Below are 17,515 nucleotides of genomic sequence, written 5' to 3'. Positions count from 1 at the left end.
GGCAGGTCTACAAGGTTTCACCTTATCGAATGGAATAAGACTTGCCTACCAAGATCTTTGGGAGGCTTGGGGATTAGCGATTCTGAAATTCATAAAAAATCTCTTCTAAATTTGGGATGGAGATTGCTTACAATGATCAAAGCTTATGGGTCTTGGTTATCAAACCCAAATGCTTCCACAACAAGTCAATGTTTGATAAGAAAACCTTGAAAATGCGAGGGTCCTTTTGTTGGAACAACATTATCAATATTCTTCCATTCTTGAAGAATATAGTCCATTGGAAAATTGGTAACGGAAGCAACACTCACTTTTGGAATGATCCATGGGTTTTTTCTTTTAACTCTGTTTTAGACTTATCTTACATCAGTAACTACCCTCCATCAATGATCAATGTCAATAATTTCATAATAAATAAATACTGGAATATAGGACTGATAAATTTTGTCTTACCAATTAAGTTTACTGACTCAATAACTCAGATCAACAAATCTCTCCAATCAGATAGATGATAGTGTCATCTTTCTAAAGAGGGGTCTTTCCCTACTAAACTAGTTGCAAACTTTCTCAAGACTAATTCACTGACAAACTTCAATGAATGTTCAAACATGTGTTATTGCTTATCTCCATGCTCACGTTGGTGACGATTTGTCTTGAAAATCAATACCCACCCCAAGTTTAAAAGATCTTCTTATGGAGAGTTATCAATGTTGGAATCCCCACCAAGGACATCTTGCTAAATTGGGTGGATACTGACCCATTATGTGGATTTTGCCACAACTAGTAGGAATCTTTTTGTCATATGTTGTTTGAGTGTGAATTCTTGAAAAAAATTTGGGTTGCCAGCCCCTTGGGTCTTAGACCAGATCATTTTCCGGCTTTTTCGCTTAATAGTTTTCTTATGTATTGCTTTAACTTTGGTGATATTCCAAAGAATGAGTTGTTTATATTCTTTTTAGTGTTCATGTTCTTAAGTTTATCTAGAAGCATTGGAATCAATTTCTTTTTTGTGTTAAAAAACCGTATCCTACATCCATACTCAAACAGTTTGAGTTTTGGGCTTCGAATGGAATATCCAACAAAAGAGATGCAGCAGCTCAAGTGACATTTAATATTTCTCATTAATATTTCTCACACCACCATGACCCCCCACACAATATGGTAACTCTTCTGGTTACAGGTTTCATAGACACAAATAAAATTATTGCTGGTTGGGCATTATGCTTTTTACTCAGAGGCAAATGTATATTTATCTTAGGAAAATTATTTGTTGACAGGAGAAAATGGTGAGGCGGCGGTGGCTACAGGGCTTCTAACAAGAATGAGGAAAGCGAGGAGAAAAGACTAGAAGGTGCATATGGTGTGGAATGACGCAAAGGAGATCAAAACTTTTTTTTTTTAAAGAAACAATGAACTTCTTTTGAATAGCTGGCTTTGGACTTTAATACCCCTATATTTAGAGATGGACAATTATCTAACATACTCCAAATTTTGTTTGGGTTGATGCTCAAACCAAAAAACAATCGGTATATATTTCGGATATGATGTATAATCTTCATTATACCAATTAATTTAATTTTTGGGAAAATTACATGATTACCCATTTTTGGGTTTCCCTTTACAAAATTACCCACAAAAAATTTTGATTAAAAAAGAATATATATGTCCAACTTGCAATAAACCAGGAATTCTCGATTTATTCACCAAACTACCCCTTACAGATGCTTTTTCCCTCGTGTGGATTGCCGACCACCTTAGACCAATTTGCCCTCATGGTGAATAGAAAGTAGAAACGTCATAGGAACTGGTAAATTCGTAATTTAGTAAAAGAGGGATGTCCTTTTCCGTCCTTTAAAGGAATCGGAAGTTCGGAACTGTATAGAACTAAATTTTCGCGATCGTTTTCGATTTACGACTCCTCACTCTCCTTGCTCCCGCTCCCAATTCTCTCTATAGCTGCAACTGGTATTGGATCATAAATCGTCGTGAATAGCTCTAATTTTTGGAGGAAAAGATGTCTGGGAAAGGCGCTAAAGGTTTAATAATGGGGAAATCGCCTGCCCTGAGCAAGGATAAGGATAAGAAGAAACCCGTCTCTCGTTCTTCTCGAGCTGGCCTTCAGGTTTTCTCTCTCTCTCTCTCTCTCTCTGCTGCTTATTGGTTTATCTATCGGTTTGGTTATCTTAATTGTTTTGCGGGTTTTGTTATCGGTTGAATCGAGAGAAGGGCCTCTGATATATATATGTATTTCTCGTTTTTTTCCCTTAAAACTTAAAATTTTTGGTGGTTTTTCCTGGATTGATAATAATGTGGCGTGGTAGTTCAGAATTTAGGAACTGCAGCATCCATGATGGAGTGATAGATTGGTTCTTTATGAAGCATGGAAAGATGAAAAATAAATAAATAAATAAAATAATAATAATGAAGCGGAAAAATTCTAGAATGTGTGTTAAGAACTGAACCTGTTAGATAGTTAGATTTCCTTGGGAGGAATATTTTTTCTGTATTTTCGCTTACAGTTATTCTACAACTGTCGAAGTGTTCAAAATTTTATTATCTCAAGCTCTAGATTATTCGTAGATGATGCTAGTGAATCAATTGCCATCTATGTAAGACCTGTTGGGACGGATGCACAAACAGGAAAAAAACGAAGCAAGCAATCATACACAAACATGAAGAATTTGACGTAATTTGGCATGAATGCCTACAACCACCCGAGAGAACATTTTTTTTCTTTTCACTGTACAGGGAAAACTTTGTATTCCACTCTTCACCTCACTTTGTGATATTTTTGCTTTTATCTATGGTTTTCCCCACAGAGATAATATATAGGCCAATGGCCATGGATGTAGTTCAAAGTATCGACGCCGGTATCAGTTTTCGATTATACCCATACATATCTGGCTGATATAAGATCAAAACACATTTTTTCAACCAAAGAATATAGATGTTTGTACTGCATCGACCTCTGTAGATCAGTCAGGTATCAAAAACCCGAATTGACATATGCAAGCCCAAATAATAACTGTGTGGGTTATTACTACAGAAACAAGACACAAAACCCAACAAATCGGCTCGGGTTCTGCAAGCCACCCAAAAGAAGAACAATGTTGATGTAGATTCTGCAAACATCCTTTTTGTCTTTGCCTATTTGCCACACCCAAAATGGTATGGCCCTTTCCCTCGCTGGGGTGTCCTGCACAAGTCACCGCTGCACTATGTGATTTGACCTCACCTCTCATATTGCTGTAATACGATCGAAGAGATCACTTTCATTCACAAAATCTGAAGTGAAAGAGACCCACTTCACCGCACAAGTCACCGTTGCACGATGTGATTTGACTCCACCTCTCATATTGCTGTAATACGATCGAAGAGATCACTTTCATTCACAAAATCTGAAGTGAAAGAGACCCACTTCTTTCTAGATTTGCATTTATTCATAGTTCAAACTGTTTGCAGACTTTGTCATCCATTTGTACCTCTTGCCTGAGTTTCAATTGTGGCTCCAACTGTTTCAACACATCTTATAGGTCTGTACAGATTCCCAACCATCTGTCCCTGAATCACAACATGTCCCTCTTGAAACCTTCAGAACTCTACCTTTGGATGAGCATTTGAAGCCTCTCGAATCTAAGAGCCCGTTTGGTATCGTTTCTGTTCCAGAAACGCCGTTTCGTGTCAAAAACGAAAATTTCAGTTTCTGTGTCAAAATGCAGTTTTTAAACGAAAAAATGGTGTTTCAAAATTTCAGATTTTTATCGGGAACGATATTTTTTTTTTTTGTAAAATGGAACGAAACTGGGAAGACGGAACTCCATTTTGGAGTTCCGTCCAATCTCGGTTTTTTAGTTTTTTTTTTTTTTTCACTTTTTGTTCCAAAAAAACAGAAACAGACCATAAGTGCACCAAACAGAAGATTCCGTTTTTTCGTTCCAATAGAACGAAAAAACTCCAAAAACGTTTTTTTAGAACGATACCAAACGGAGCCTAATACTCACAATGAGATCAGATTTTTCTTTAGAATCAATATAAGTCTAACCCCAGTCAAAGTTTGCACAATATAATTAAACATATGAATATATACAGTCCCAATCCCAACAATCTTGCTTTCAACATTGTTTGATCGTACCATTATCACATTGCTTGTTGGATGGATAGGGTATTTTATTGCTTCCTATTGGCCTAGTGGATAGAATAAGTTCTGAGATGGGGGAGGTAAAATATGAGGGGCGAGCGATGACTGGTCAAGTTATGAAACTGAGTTATTTTGATCAACATGGTTGCGGTTTGGTGTGTTTGAACTGATTATGACCAAAGTCGTGGCTACTTCAACCAAAAAAGTGGGTGCTTCCCCACGCTAACAAAGTTTGTCCTTCGCAACTGCTCGCATTGTTGCTTACCTTTCTTCTGCTCTCTCCACGCGCTCTTCCTTTGTTCTTTGTTTTATGGCACACTGCCTCCTTTTTTCCCCCTCTCTTGGGGCACCACCGTACATCTACTTTTTCCTTTGTTTTCACCTTTATTTATTTATTTTTTTTCTTTTCCTCACACCGTGGGTTACCCACTTTCTTCCTAGGAAAAAAAGAGAAAAACGGTAAGATTGTTCTCCTCGGGTTGCATGAGTCTCTTTCCTTCTCCACTTCTTTTACTTTGATTTCTCTCCTGCCACACCTTTTTTTCTTCCCTTTTTTTTTTATTATTTCTTTCATAGTTGTCAAGGCGTTGCCTAGGCGTTCAAGTGCCTTGGATGCCTTGTATGTGTCTTCTAACATCCAAACCCCCTTGAGTTCTAATGCCATGACAACTATGATTTCTTTCTTCCCTTCACTCACTTTCACAAACTCACCCTCTTGTCTTCCGTACCTTCATTGATCTTTTCTTCTTTGATGTACGATTTGTTGAAGTGAGCTCCAAGCGATCAAAAGCAAGACAAGAAGAAAAATCCTTCCAAAAAATCTTGACTACTCTTCACTCAAGTCACATTTTATGGCTTTTGCCGGCCGCGAAGTCCTTAGACCCCTTGTTTTCCTTCTTTCCGTGTAATCCTTACACTCCTTCTTTTCTAGATCACCATGCACCACTTGCAACAATCTTCCAAGCCTCGCTCTGATACCACTTTTTGGGACGAATACGCAAAGAATAGGAAGAAACCAAGCAAGCGATCACACACAAACATGAGAAATTTAATGTGGTTTGGCGCCAATGGCTACACCCACCCGAGAGAACCATAAATTTTTTCACTAGTCAGAAAAACACAATTATAATTTTACCCCTATACATTAAATGAACTCAAAACCCGACTCAAACATATACAAGCTCAATAATAAATGTGTGGGCCACAACAGAATACAAAGCTGAAAACCCAGCAGGACCCAAACAGCTTTATTAAACAATTAGCCATTAAGCTTTAGGAGCGTGTAACGATGGGCCTATGAAGCCTATTTTTAACTAGTTGTAAGGCCCATTCAAAGTCTAGCTTGTGGTCTATAACAAGGGTAATGGAGGATGTTCAAGTAAATCACACCCTTTAAGTGAAGAGACCTTCAAATGGTCAACTCTATCGAAGTGGGGTAGTTTGAATATTGTAAAGAATTTAAGGAAAACCTCATTGTAACCAAAGTTGGTGAAAAAGAAGTAACCTTACATTTTTGCCCTTTTAGTATAACACTTCTTCCAAATAAAGGTAAAATCTTGTCATTTCACACATGTATTAAAAAATCATGCAAGGCAATGACAACTCTTGAGAATGACATAATGTTAAAGTCACTTTCAGATTATTTTTGAAAAACATTTTTTTAATCCATAACTTAAAGAACTTCTGGGAATAACCCTAAATAGAACACGTAAGAAATTCGAAACAGAAAACTTACTGAAGAGGGAAAAATTTACTATCTCCTATGTTACACTTGTTATTATTAGCTTATTATATGTTACTTGACCACAGTTGTACCATTGATCCACACTTTTTTCAACATTTTCCCATGCTCTTTATACATACCAAAAGCATCCTTGTGGACCGTTGAAGAGGAAAAGACAACAAGTTAGCAATCAAACTCTTCATTTTCTATTCTTAATGGTTGAAAGAACACCTTGTTGCACCAAGTTGTGGTTGCATCCTTTTCCTTATAAATCACATTCAATAATATGGCCAATCACTTGCATCTCTCCAGTCTCCACTCCAGTTAGTGTGCATCAGGGACTGAATTGATGAATATAAAGCACTTCTACTTCCTAGTCACTTCATCCTCCATACATGTGGATTAACCATGGTTTTTGTTGGGAAAATAGCATCACATCGAGTGCCCCTAAGGCCTTTGGTTGCCTCATATACTTGCGAATCCCTACACCTAATGGTTTGAGATTTTGGGATAAAAATTTACATGTCATCAAAGCAGGTCCCTCTTGTTTTTCCACGACGTTTCGATCCTCATGCATCTATGCAGGTGTAAGCAGTTTCGTCCTACCTACACGTGTGGGGGAATGTTGGGAGAATTGTCTCACATGGTTAACCCTGAGGTCTTTGGTTTCCTCATATACCTATGAGTCCCTCCACCTAATAGTTCAAGCTTTGAGATGAAAATTTACATGTCAAATTCCAACCCAAAGGCTAGTCTATTAGGTGGAGAGACTTGTAGGTATATGAAGACCCAATCCTGACCAGTGTGCGATTTTAACACTCCCACTCAGATGTAGGCGGATCAAAATGGACCCTATGCGTGGATGGATCATGGAGGTAGGATCGGAACATGCGATAGGTTTTGATACCTATTCTGATGCAATGTCGGATTCTATCCCAAAGACTACTAGTCTATTAGGTGGAGGGACTCGTAGGTATATGAAGACAAAATCACATTCCTAACTGCAATAGGATCTTCACGGTTATGATGCCTTCTTTTTTAACCCCTTTGCCACTCCTAACCCTACATCCCTTCTCTAATATCTGCTTTGAATGGACCTAATTGGAGAAAAAGGATCCATTTAGCCAACCCCATTTAGTTGGGATAAGGCTGAGTTGAGGCGAGTTGAACTTGTCCCGCTAGAGTTCCCCCTATACCCACTTCTAGAAGTAGCAGATACCTCATGAAGCTCTATGTCTCCTCACCAATTAACAAACCTGCCAGGAAAACAATATTCTTTGGTGGTAGATGATGTTGATATTCTACATCAAGCAATAGCATCTCAAAAAGGAAGGAATCAGGCCTGCGGCTCCTTGCATGAACTGAACCAGGTTCAATTGGTTTAGGCCACACCAACCAGGTTTGGGTATTTTTCTGGTTCACCCAAAACCAGTCCTAATCAAGCCACTCCAAGTCTTAGTCAAAGAAGGGTCAAAAGTAATTAATGTATGTGTGCAGAATTTGAGAAGCATTTTCTAGTTAGTTACAGCTGTTATCTAAAGTTTTAGAAGATATTATTTCAGTCAGTAAGTCATTTCATTGATGGTTGTGTTAGTCCTAGAAAATGTAAGTCAGTTCATTGATATGGCTGCGTAAGTCCTTGATTATTTGCAGTCCATTAACGTTGTGTTAGGTAACATTTCTGTTTTGGAACTATGTTCTTTTGGAAAAACAATCTTTTTCTTTTGTTCTGGAATTGTGTTCTTTGGCTCTATATTAGCGTTTGGCAAACCTTTTCTAGAATTGGTTCCATAATTGAAAAAGAACACCGATGGTGTTTGGTAAATTTGTTTGGGAACAATTTTTTTAACATTGTTGCAAATATTTGCAAAAATGCCATATAGGCATGTTGATGTAGATAAGTCACTTGGGCTTATTTTATTGCAAATAAGTCTTGGGTTGTGTTATGTATGTGTTGAGCCTTTGATCCCATGGGTTTTCTTTGAAATGGACCACTTTAATGGGCCTAAAATATGGGTAGAAGATAGAAAAACGGGATTTAATTCATTAGATTAGTTAGTTGCTATTTAATTTAATAAAGGCCCATTAGGCCATTGGTTGGTTGTAAAGTCCTATATGGACTATTAGTTAGTTAGTCCTACTCCATGTTGGAATCATAAAATCAAGTCCTAGTCCTATTTTGAATTCCTAGTTGTAGTAGGAGTGTCTAGTCCTATTGGAAAACTAGCTCCTAATTATAGTAGGAATGTCTAGTCCTATTGGGAAACTAGCTCCTAGTAGTAGTTTGATTGTTACTCTGCCCTCTATAAATAGAGGAGCCTATGTACTTATAATTTCAGATTTGAATGAATGAATTATTGAGTGATTACTCTTTAGCTAAAAAAAACTGTTATTGAGAGGTGAGATGCCTAAACCTTTGAGGGGTGTGATACCCAAAACTTGAGGGGTGAGATACCCATTCATTTATTCTCTTTCACCCTTCTCAACCCTCCATCGATTCTTCTTTTTCTATTTTTATTTTCTGTTTATTATTATTAGAAGTTCAGACCTGTTAAAACATACAAAATCAGAATCAGCCAGCTAAAAAGTTCTTGTTCTTGAAGTCAATCGACCATCATTGCTGCCCAAGTTTGAGATCTGATCTGCAGATCATTTGGAGGACTGGTTCTATACTCTAAGAAGATCAATCGATCCTATCTTGAAGGTTATCTGAAGAAGACAAGTTACTGTTCTTATAGAATTCTTCACATTCTCTCTCCTAGGTCTGAAAATCAAGAAAGCGCATAACTCCATAACCAGCGGTCAGAAGCCCTTCATATTTGGGGGTTTTTGTACCCTCTCTAGGGACTATCTACACCCAAAAGTGCAGCTCAATCGGACTCCCACAGACTTGGCCGCACCTTTCTCTCTCCAGCTCTATAGAAGGTCTTTCTCTCTCCTATTGGGTTGGGTTTTGGGCTGGTTTTGCTTCTATATGGGTATTGTATCCTTGGGGGTTTATTTGATGGTATTATTTTTTTGTTTCTTGCTCCTATTTGTATTGTTTAGGGTTATAAACTGCAGAGTTAGTTACTTGTAATCTACTCCTGCATTACATGTGTATTGTATTACTATTAAACCAACTACACAGACCAAGTGGCAAGTTCTAAACATTCACTGACAAGAAAATTGAGATTGAAGCTTCTGGAGGTGGTATTAATCTCCACATTTGTTTAAGTTAAGCTTGCTAACAGCATCAAGGACATCTCCCAACATCTTGTATGATTCTCCGAGCCTTTAATTGCTCCTTTCAAGTATCCTTTGATAAAATTTGGCGACGGTGAGGAGCTGCAGATATGGAGGTCTCTGAACCCTCAGATGAAGGTGGAGTATGCTGGTTAGAAGAGCAAGGTCTTCCCCTTTCTATGTGTTGGCCAAGTCTTTGAATGAAGACAATATAGGGGAACCAGTAGGGAGTTTCTTTAAGCTTTTTCTTTCTGGTCCAGCCTAGAACCAACCTATGGTCGATTGGGCTGGCTGGGCTAGTTGTTCCTTCGGTTATACTTCAAATCAGACATGTGATCTACGTCAACTTATACCCAAAACACCCCCCACACTTAAGCATAAGAAGTAAGACTAACTTAATTCATAAAACCTCTGAACAGTTGCCATCCCTATTTTCTTATCTCCCTCCCCCCTCCCCCCCTTTTTTTAAATATTACTGGGTGAGGGGTTGGGGTAGTTAAGGGTGCAATTGTTGGAGCATTTCATAGTTATTAGTTTGGTTTTCTGAGTGCTATTCTCAATATTATCTGTTTTGGTTTGGTTCTCTCATTGTCATCCCTCATGGATGCATGCATTCTTGTTGCATATGAAAGAAACATTTGACCAAGTCTCTGGAATGTTTCATTTGGCATGCTTTCACCTTGTTACCCACAATGACCAAGCTCTAGGCAACCTTACCCAATCTGAGTGGATTTTATTTTTCTTCAAGCATCTTACACTTTATGCTTCCTATCTCGTTTGAGTGATTAAATGTAGTACTTAGTACTGAAGCAGGAAGTTTTGTAAGGGGCCTGATTGTTTGATGTGGCTGCACATGTACCATATTAACAGACATGAATTATGTTTGCTGAAATCACGAAGTCTGAAGAAGCAAGATATTTGTTAGAATTATAAAAGCAAAATGTTAACTAAAAGCGATACCTTTGGTTGGAAAATTATGCTTCTCAAAGAACTTTTAGGCAATGTACTTCATGTTTTTCTCTTCACAAATGTTGATTCAGAGCAAAGCCTGTCAGTTTTGGATGCGGGCCCATTTTGTTGTTTTTATGTGCTGGTGTACACAAATGTCATTAAATTGGGTTTGTTACGTACTATCAATGGTTAAAAGTGTTCTGTTATAGGGTTACTAAGGAATTATTTTCTGTTTAAGTTGCATTTTGGGGGCTTGTAATTAAAGGTTCCAAATATGGATATTCATTCCCTTGTGGATACGTTTCAACTTTCTTGTTGGAGAAGTAACTAGTTAGCTACTTGTGCTAGTAACTAGTTACTTGAACCCTAAGTAACTGGACTATATATATGTAATACTGTACTTTTGAATGAATAGAATAATGAAAATTTTCCGATTAAGTCCTTGAGATGCTGCTGTATGGATTCATTCAAACCTAGGTGGATTCCTATTTCCTACATTGTAGTTCTGTGGCAAGAGTTTAAGCACAGAAATAGTTTCTTTCCACTATTAATCTACATCAAATGCTTCACTACACTGCCCTACCATCCTTATCTACGCAGATCTTCATCAACCATCAAAACTATTCCCATCTTCGCCCTAAACCTTATTTAATCTTTTCCTTTTGCGCTTCCGGAGGAGCACACATGCAAGGAGGGAGTTTGAGCTTGATGCAGATGGCTAAAATATCTACTGCTTTATATAATTATCAATCAAGTAAGAAGTTATTCTATGTATCAATCCTTACATCTCCCGGTGACAACTAGTTTTGGTATGTTAGGCTGTATTATTATTATTATTATTATTATTGCCGAACCCAATGCCTACATTGCATTTGCAGTCGCTGCCAATGGCCAAAACAGCATGCTTTCTTTCTCTTCTACAATCAAATCTAAGGCTAACTGAGACTTAAACCCACTCCTTGAAGACTACCTCCTTGTAGAACCTCTAGGTCATACATAAAAATGTAGTGCATCATCTTTAGAAATTGACATGGAAGCTTTTGTATAGTTAGAGGCATAGTTGTTACGGTGCCAAGGCGAACAAAGGCAGTGGAGAGTTGTCTAAACACTTCGGCGACAAGTCGCCCGCCTAGGCGACCAAGGCGTCCATGTGTTTATTATTTAATTCCCATTTTTTCTAATACTATTTAATCTGTATGCTACATATACCTTATATTGAAAAAAAAATATTCAACATTAAGCCGCATCAAGTCATCAAAATTCTCGGCCTTTATTGTGGGTAGAAGCATTGCGGACAACATTATCCTTTGCCATGAGATCATTAGGGGGTTTGAGCGCAAGTCTCATTCTGCCGCTGCTCTCCTGAAAATTGACATTCACAAGACTTTTGATTCCATCCGTTGGGATTTCATCTCAAAGGTTTTTCTGCAGATGTCTGTCCCCCTTCCTTTGTTCAATGGATCCACTCCTGCATTCCTTCTCGCTTCTCCATCCTAGTCAATGGCAGTCCCGCCGGCTACTTCTCTTCCTTTGTTAGCATTCACCAAGGGTGCCCCCTCTCCCCCTTTCTCTTCTGTTTAGCTCTTGAGGTCCTCTTCCGCTCCATCCAATCTTCAGTGTATCAGCACATAACACCTCATCTCTCCTATCCCCAAATGCAAATTGCTTATGCTTATCCACCTCGCTTTTGCGGATGACTTCATGATATTCTCTAAAGTTGATCCTGCTTCCATCTCCTGCATTATGTCTTCCCTCCATCTCTTTGAATCCCTTTCGGACCTTCGTATCAATCTTCTCAAATCCAGCCTCTTCCTTTCCCGTGTCTCTGTTGAAAGACAAGCCCATCTTCTTGCCCTCACTGGCTTCTCCCTCGGTTCCCTCCCAGTCAAATATCTGGGCCTTCTCCTAATCTCCTCTTGCCTCTCCGACCATCACTGCTTCCCCTTGCTTACCCTGTTGAGGAAAAGGCTCCAGCTCTGGAAAGGTAAACTCGTTTCTTATGCTGGCCGCCTGGTACTCATCCAATCGGGCTCCAATCCTTGCACATCTATTGGTTAGGTGTCTTTATTCTTCCTTCCACCATCTCCAAAGCCATCGACTCTCTCCTCTACTCCTTTGGAAAGGAGCCGAGCCCTCCAAATTTGTCCATCCCATGAGCTGGCCTAATGTTTGTTGCCCCAAATCGAAAGGGGGCCTGGGTCTAAGGCAAACCTCAAAGGTCAACGTGATTGGCATCCTTAAGCTCATTTGGAAAATTGTCTCCGAGCACCCAAGTATTTGAGTCTCTTGGGTGTACTCCTCCCTCCTTAAAAAATGACACCCTTTGATCTGCCCCCTCCTCCTCGGACACCTGGATTTGGCGTAAAATTCTCGGCTTTAGGCCCCTGGTTCTTCAATCTCTCTCCTGTCATTGGTAATGATTCTTCCTTTCCCCTCTGGTTAGATCCTTGGCACCATTCGGGTATCCTCCTCTCCCTAGTTACTCCCTGTTCCATTTACTCCTCGGGCGTGTCTAGATCTACCCTTGTGGATTCCATCCTCTCTCCTGATGGGTGGTCTCCCGTTAGTTTCCCTCCCCCCTAGCTGACCTCTGGTCTTCTCCCTCCCATTCCTCCTGGCCATTGGGAAGGGAGGATAAGATCATTTGGCTTCCATCCTCCTCGGGTTTGTTCACCTCTGCCTCCGCTTGGGAATTCATTCGTTCCAAAGGCCCCCTTATGCCATGGCGCAACTTCATCTGGTTTAAGCGGCACATTCCCTACCACAATTTCACTGCCTGAGCCTGACGAGCTATCTATAACTACCTTCCCTCGCAATCTTTCCTCATTTATTGTCGCATTCTAGTCTCTCCTTCTTACTGCCTTTGCTAGAGTGCGGATCACCTATTCTTCTCATGCCCCTTCTCCGCCTTTGTCTGGAAGAGTCATTTCCTCCTATTGGCCTTCCAACAGGATCATCCTCCCTCTATTTAGAGAATAAATATGGGTTGATATGACCTTCGGTGGGCCTAAAATCTGTGACATAGTTGAAAAGCTTGCTTTTATTGCAACCATTACCTATATTTGGATGGAGCGAAATTTTTGAAGATGGACTCCCAACTCCTGCTCTTTTGACAAGATTTGGAAAGCCTTCTACTTTGTTGTTAGCTCCAAACTTAGTTTCCTAAGTTATCGTCCAGTCCGTGATTCCCCAAACAAGGTCATTGTTGTCTCCTGGGGCCTCCTACCTCCATTCTTCCCCCCCCCCATTATGTTCCCCCCTTATTTTCTTTCTTGGGCTAGCTGCCTCTTGTTCTAGGGTTTTTCCCTGTTTTGTCCCCCTCTCCCCTTGAGGGTTTGCCCCTTTTTGGCCCCTCCCTCCTTTGTATTTGTTTTTCCTCTTGGTAATAAATTCATTAAGTCATCCAAAAAAATGTCATCAAAATTCAACAATAAGCCACATTAAGTCATAAAAAAAATCAAATATTGAGCCACATCAAGTCATAAAAAATCAACATTTCTTGTTCTCTAAAAAGTTTGATTGGTCAAATGATTTTATTTTTATATGAGACCTTTTTGTATTAGACAGATCATAACATCAGCTTTTCAACAAGTCTAAGATTACTAAAATCTGAATTGTATTGAAAAAGTTGTGTTCTGGTCAAATTTATTTTGAAGTGCGCGAATGCTGTTAAAATCGCCTAAATGAAAATAATTTTATGGACATCAAACAAACAATAAACTTAGCCTTGTCCCAACTTAATGGGGGGTCGGCTACATGAGTCCATACAAAACAAATTAGGAAAAAGTCCCTACAGTAAAAGGGAAAATTTAGGATTATGAGAGTAAGAAAGATGAAAGTAAGAGGAAGGAGGTACAACCCAACAAGTCAAAGAATCTTAGCTAAATGGGGTCAGCTACATGAATATCAAAACAAAAGATTATTTTACCTCACTTTTAGTTTTTAGCAATGTTTTACCATGATAATATTTATGAAACTTTCAGAATTGAGAAAAACCTCAGCATATGAAAGTTGAAAATTTCCCCTACAACCAAAAATCTAGTTTTTGTTCATTGGACTGGGGATTATTTTTTATCCTTTGGAATTTGGTTTTAAAACTATTTTTATTGGATTCAAATAGGGGTATTTTCTTATTTATGAATAATATCTTAAGTAAATGAAATAACAAATATAAAAACATTTCCTTAAATGATATTTGGCATAAATATGTGCCGCCAAAGCAACACCTTGATAACTATGACTTAGAGGTTGCATAAACCTCCTTGAAGTAGGAGTAACATGCTTGTTATCTAGATTTTGTCTCTTGGGATTGGTAGACTGGTTGATCATTTTTATATAAAAATGGGGAGAGGGATCTCTTAGCCAATAGGGTGTGATGGAATCTCCCACACCCCTCCCCTTTGCATCTGAAACATTCATCTATCTGCTGTTGCGAACCTAGTACCTCTCTCTCTCTCTCTCTCTCATGCGCTCGAGATTTTGCAGCCCCACTCTGTTCCCCTCTTGTAGATCTCTTGGATCCCTGCTCGCACCCTGAAACACGGGGATTCTGGTCTTAAGAGGCAGCTCCCAGATGTAAATCCCTAAGGTCATGGATATTGAATGATAATCACCTCTCGGGTGCAATAGCAGACTCTTTCAGATTTATCAAACGGAGTTGGAAGCAGAAAACAGAGCTCGAGATTCAATTGTCCTTCTGCATTTGTGTTCAAGTCAGATTTGTTCGGGAAGCTATTGAACAGAAAATGCGAGAATGTAACCAAAATACAAAAGAAGAAGAGGCTTATCCTGTTGGTGGCTGTTGCTTGCCTGAAGGCATTATTTTGCTGCTGCTACAAGCATAATACGGAACCAAAGAAACAAGCCTCATCGGCATGGTTTAAAGTATCTCCGATACAATACGATACCCTCCGATATGTATCTTAAATTTAGCCGATCAATATGGCGACCGATACTAATACTCTAATCCTTGATCTTTAGCATATCTTAGAGTATCTCTGATATGATACAATACCCTCCGATACGTATCTTAAATTTATCCGACCGATATGGTGACCGATACCGATACTTTAATCCTTGCTCATCGTTCGCTTGGGTGCGCCGTAGCAGAGAGAGAAGGGGTGGTGGTTGCAGTGGTGAGAGAGAGAAATGCAGGGGCAGCCACATTAAACAACTGAGATGTTTTTCTCTTCATCCAGACGGTTCTGAAGGTGCTGGTGTGAATGGGCGTGGGAGATTCCATTTTATGTTTACAGTTCGGAGAACCTTTTCCCATATAATTATTAGTTTGTTGCCAAGGATTCTTAACTTGAGAGGGAGGAGTTGTGCATGTGATGTAACAGCCTAAGGTTTTCCAGGGCTTCCCTACTGTGAGCGAGCCTTCTAGGATTGGCTGGAGAGATTAAGAGAGAATTTAGTATAGGTCAAGAAACTGGAGCCACCATAACAGTGACAAAAGAAATAGGTGATGAAACATTGGGTTTTGGAGTTAAGGAACAGATGCCGAAAAAAAGAGAGGAGAAGATTACATAAGGTTTCTACAAATCTTGGCAAAAGACAAACTCCTACTCTTAATTAAGATTGTGTAATAATTGACCAAGAAATAATGACATTTAGAATCACTTGGCCCAAAATTAAACAAACCCAAGTGGAAAGATGTCAGATTATAATGTTGGACCTGGAGAAGTGAAAATTCAATCACCAAATAAAGATGAACAAGCCTTTCATATCAGCTGTGTAGCTCAATTGGTTGTGGTCAATGTCACCATCTTGATTTTTTTATCCTAGGATTGCCATCAGTGACCTGAGGTACAAGTTACTCATTGATTACAGAATGAGATAAACCTCTTCAATGTCATTAGAACTTTGAAGTTCTGGTCATAAATTAAGACATTACATGTTGGTGATGCTAATATTTGCAGTTTGTTGGTTTTCCTCCTGTCTCAAATATCAGAAACTATTTTCTTGGTGTTGGTTTGTGGTACAGTTCTGCAAATTGGTAACAACATCGACAAATGTGCTTTTGCATGGGATGGGACTTGTTTCTGCATATATTGATTTGTGGTCATGGGTTATTCTATGGTGGTTAAATATATAACCTTGATTTATTTCTTGGTTGCTGTGACATGCCTATTTTCCCACCTCCTTAGGTTTTGGACGGCAAGGCAATCCCTTGAAACTTATTGGGTGGGATAAAGTGAAGTGTAAAACTATTTTCTTAGCGATAACTTTTGGGCTGGTCTTTAAAACTTCAGTAGGTTAGATCATCTTCTGTTTTGGTTCCTGAATCTTCTTGGTTGGCCTGAAACAGTTGTGCCAAAATACCCCCCCAACCTTTTGGGTCGTGTTGGGAGGACAATTATGGTCCAAACTCAAATCACCTGAAAAAACATTGGATACTACCGAGTTTTTTCAACCACCAAAACAATAAAAGATACTACTGGATTCTTTTCTTTTATTGGTGAATCTTTAACTGGAAACATATGTGGCTTTGTTTTCCCTTCCGCCAAAAAATAAAGGATCTGTTTCAAAGTTGCATCTTGTATTGGGGGTGGTGGGGCTTTTCAAGGAATTTGTGTTTTGGGGGGTTTGTCACATTATGTATTTCCCTTGCAGGATTGTTTCACTTTTCCTCTTATTGAATAAAATTCATTATTCATTGTACATATTCGGGAATTGTGGTGCAATTAGCAGTTTCTATACTAATTTGTTATACTATGTATTTAATAATCTATGTTGGGTTGATTATGCTGATTTATATTCCTCAGTACTGACTGAGTCTCTGTGCACATGATATATTTGCAGTTCCCGGTTGGTCGGATCCACCGTCTGCTCAAGTCAAGAATTGCAGCCAATGGCAGAGTGGGAGCCACAGCTGCTGTGTACACTGCAGCAATCTTGGAGTATCTGACTGCTGAAGTGTTGGAGCTTGCTGGTAATGCTAGCAAGGATTTAAAGGTAAAACGTATTACTCCAAGGCACTTGCAGCTTGCGATTCGAGGAGATGAAGAACTGGATACTCTGATCAAAGGAACAATAGCTGGTGGAGGTGTGATTCCACACATTCACAAGTCTCTCATCAACAAGTCTTCGAAGGACTAATTCCCTACCTGTCATACCATTCATGCTATCATCATGGGGAGAGTGCTTGAGGATCATATACATCTGCGAATCTATTATGGGTGGATTTTTTTTCTTCACCATGGCCATGACAATGACATTTATTTGTCCCCTTATATTTTTTTTTTGGTGGCATAAAGACTTGGTTTCATCTCCATTTAAGTGGGATAATTCCAAAACATGGAGGATGACATTGTTGGCTAGATTTCCATTTTATGTTTTTTGGTTTCAGAATTTGTTTCAGGTAGTATTTGCAATCTTTTAGGGTTTTTAATCTGTTTGCCCCTAAATGTACAGCTTCCAAATGGAATTGACCAGGAAATGACCAGGAAAGGTCTTCCTCTGCTGCCGACCATTTGGTT

The 17,515-nt window shown here is 39.1% G+C and overlaps 1 protein-coding gene across 1 annotated transcript; it reads left to right on the top strand.

Moving 5' to 3' along the window:
• Positions 1–1,887: 1,887 nt before the first annotated feature.
• On the top strand, positions 1,888–17,396 carry LOC122075429 (probable histone H2A variant 3). The gene is made up of 2 exons (XM_042640457.1): positions 1,888–2,119; positions 16,839–17,396. The coding sequence occupies exons 1-2, from the start codon at positions 2,012–2,014 to the stop codon at positions 17,133–17,135; spliced, it is 405 nt and encodes a 134-aa protein (XP_042496391.1). The 5' UTR covers positions 1,888–2,011; the 3' UTR covers positions 17,136–17,396.
• Positions 17,397–17,515: the final 119 nt, after the last annotated feature.

Source organism: Macadamia integrifolia, chromosome 4 (assembly GCF_013358625.1).
Source record: "Macadamia integrifolia cultivar HAES 741 chromosome 4, SCU_Mint_v3, whole genome shotgun sequence".
NCBI classification, from domain to species: Eukaryota; Viridiplantae; Streptophyta; class Magnoliopsida; order Proteales; family Proteaceae; genus Macadamia; species Macadamia integrifolia.
Note: the sequence above shows the minus strand (reverse complement) of the source record. Positions and strands in the feature narration are given on the sequence as shown.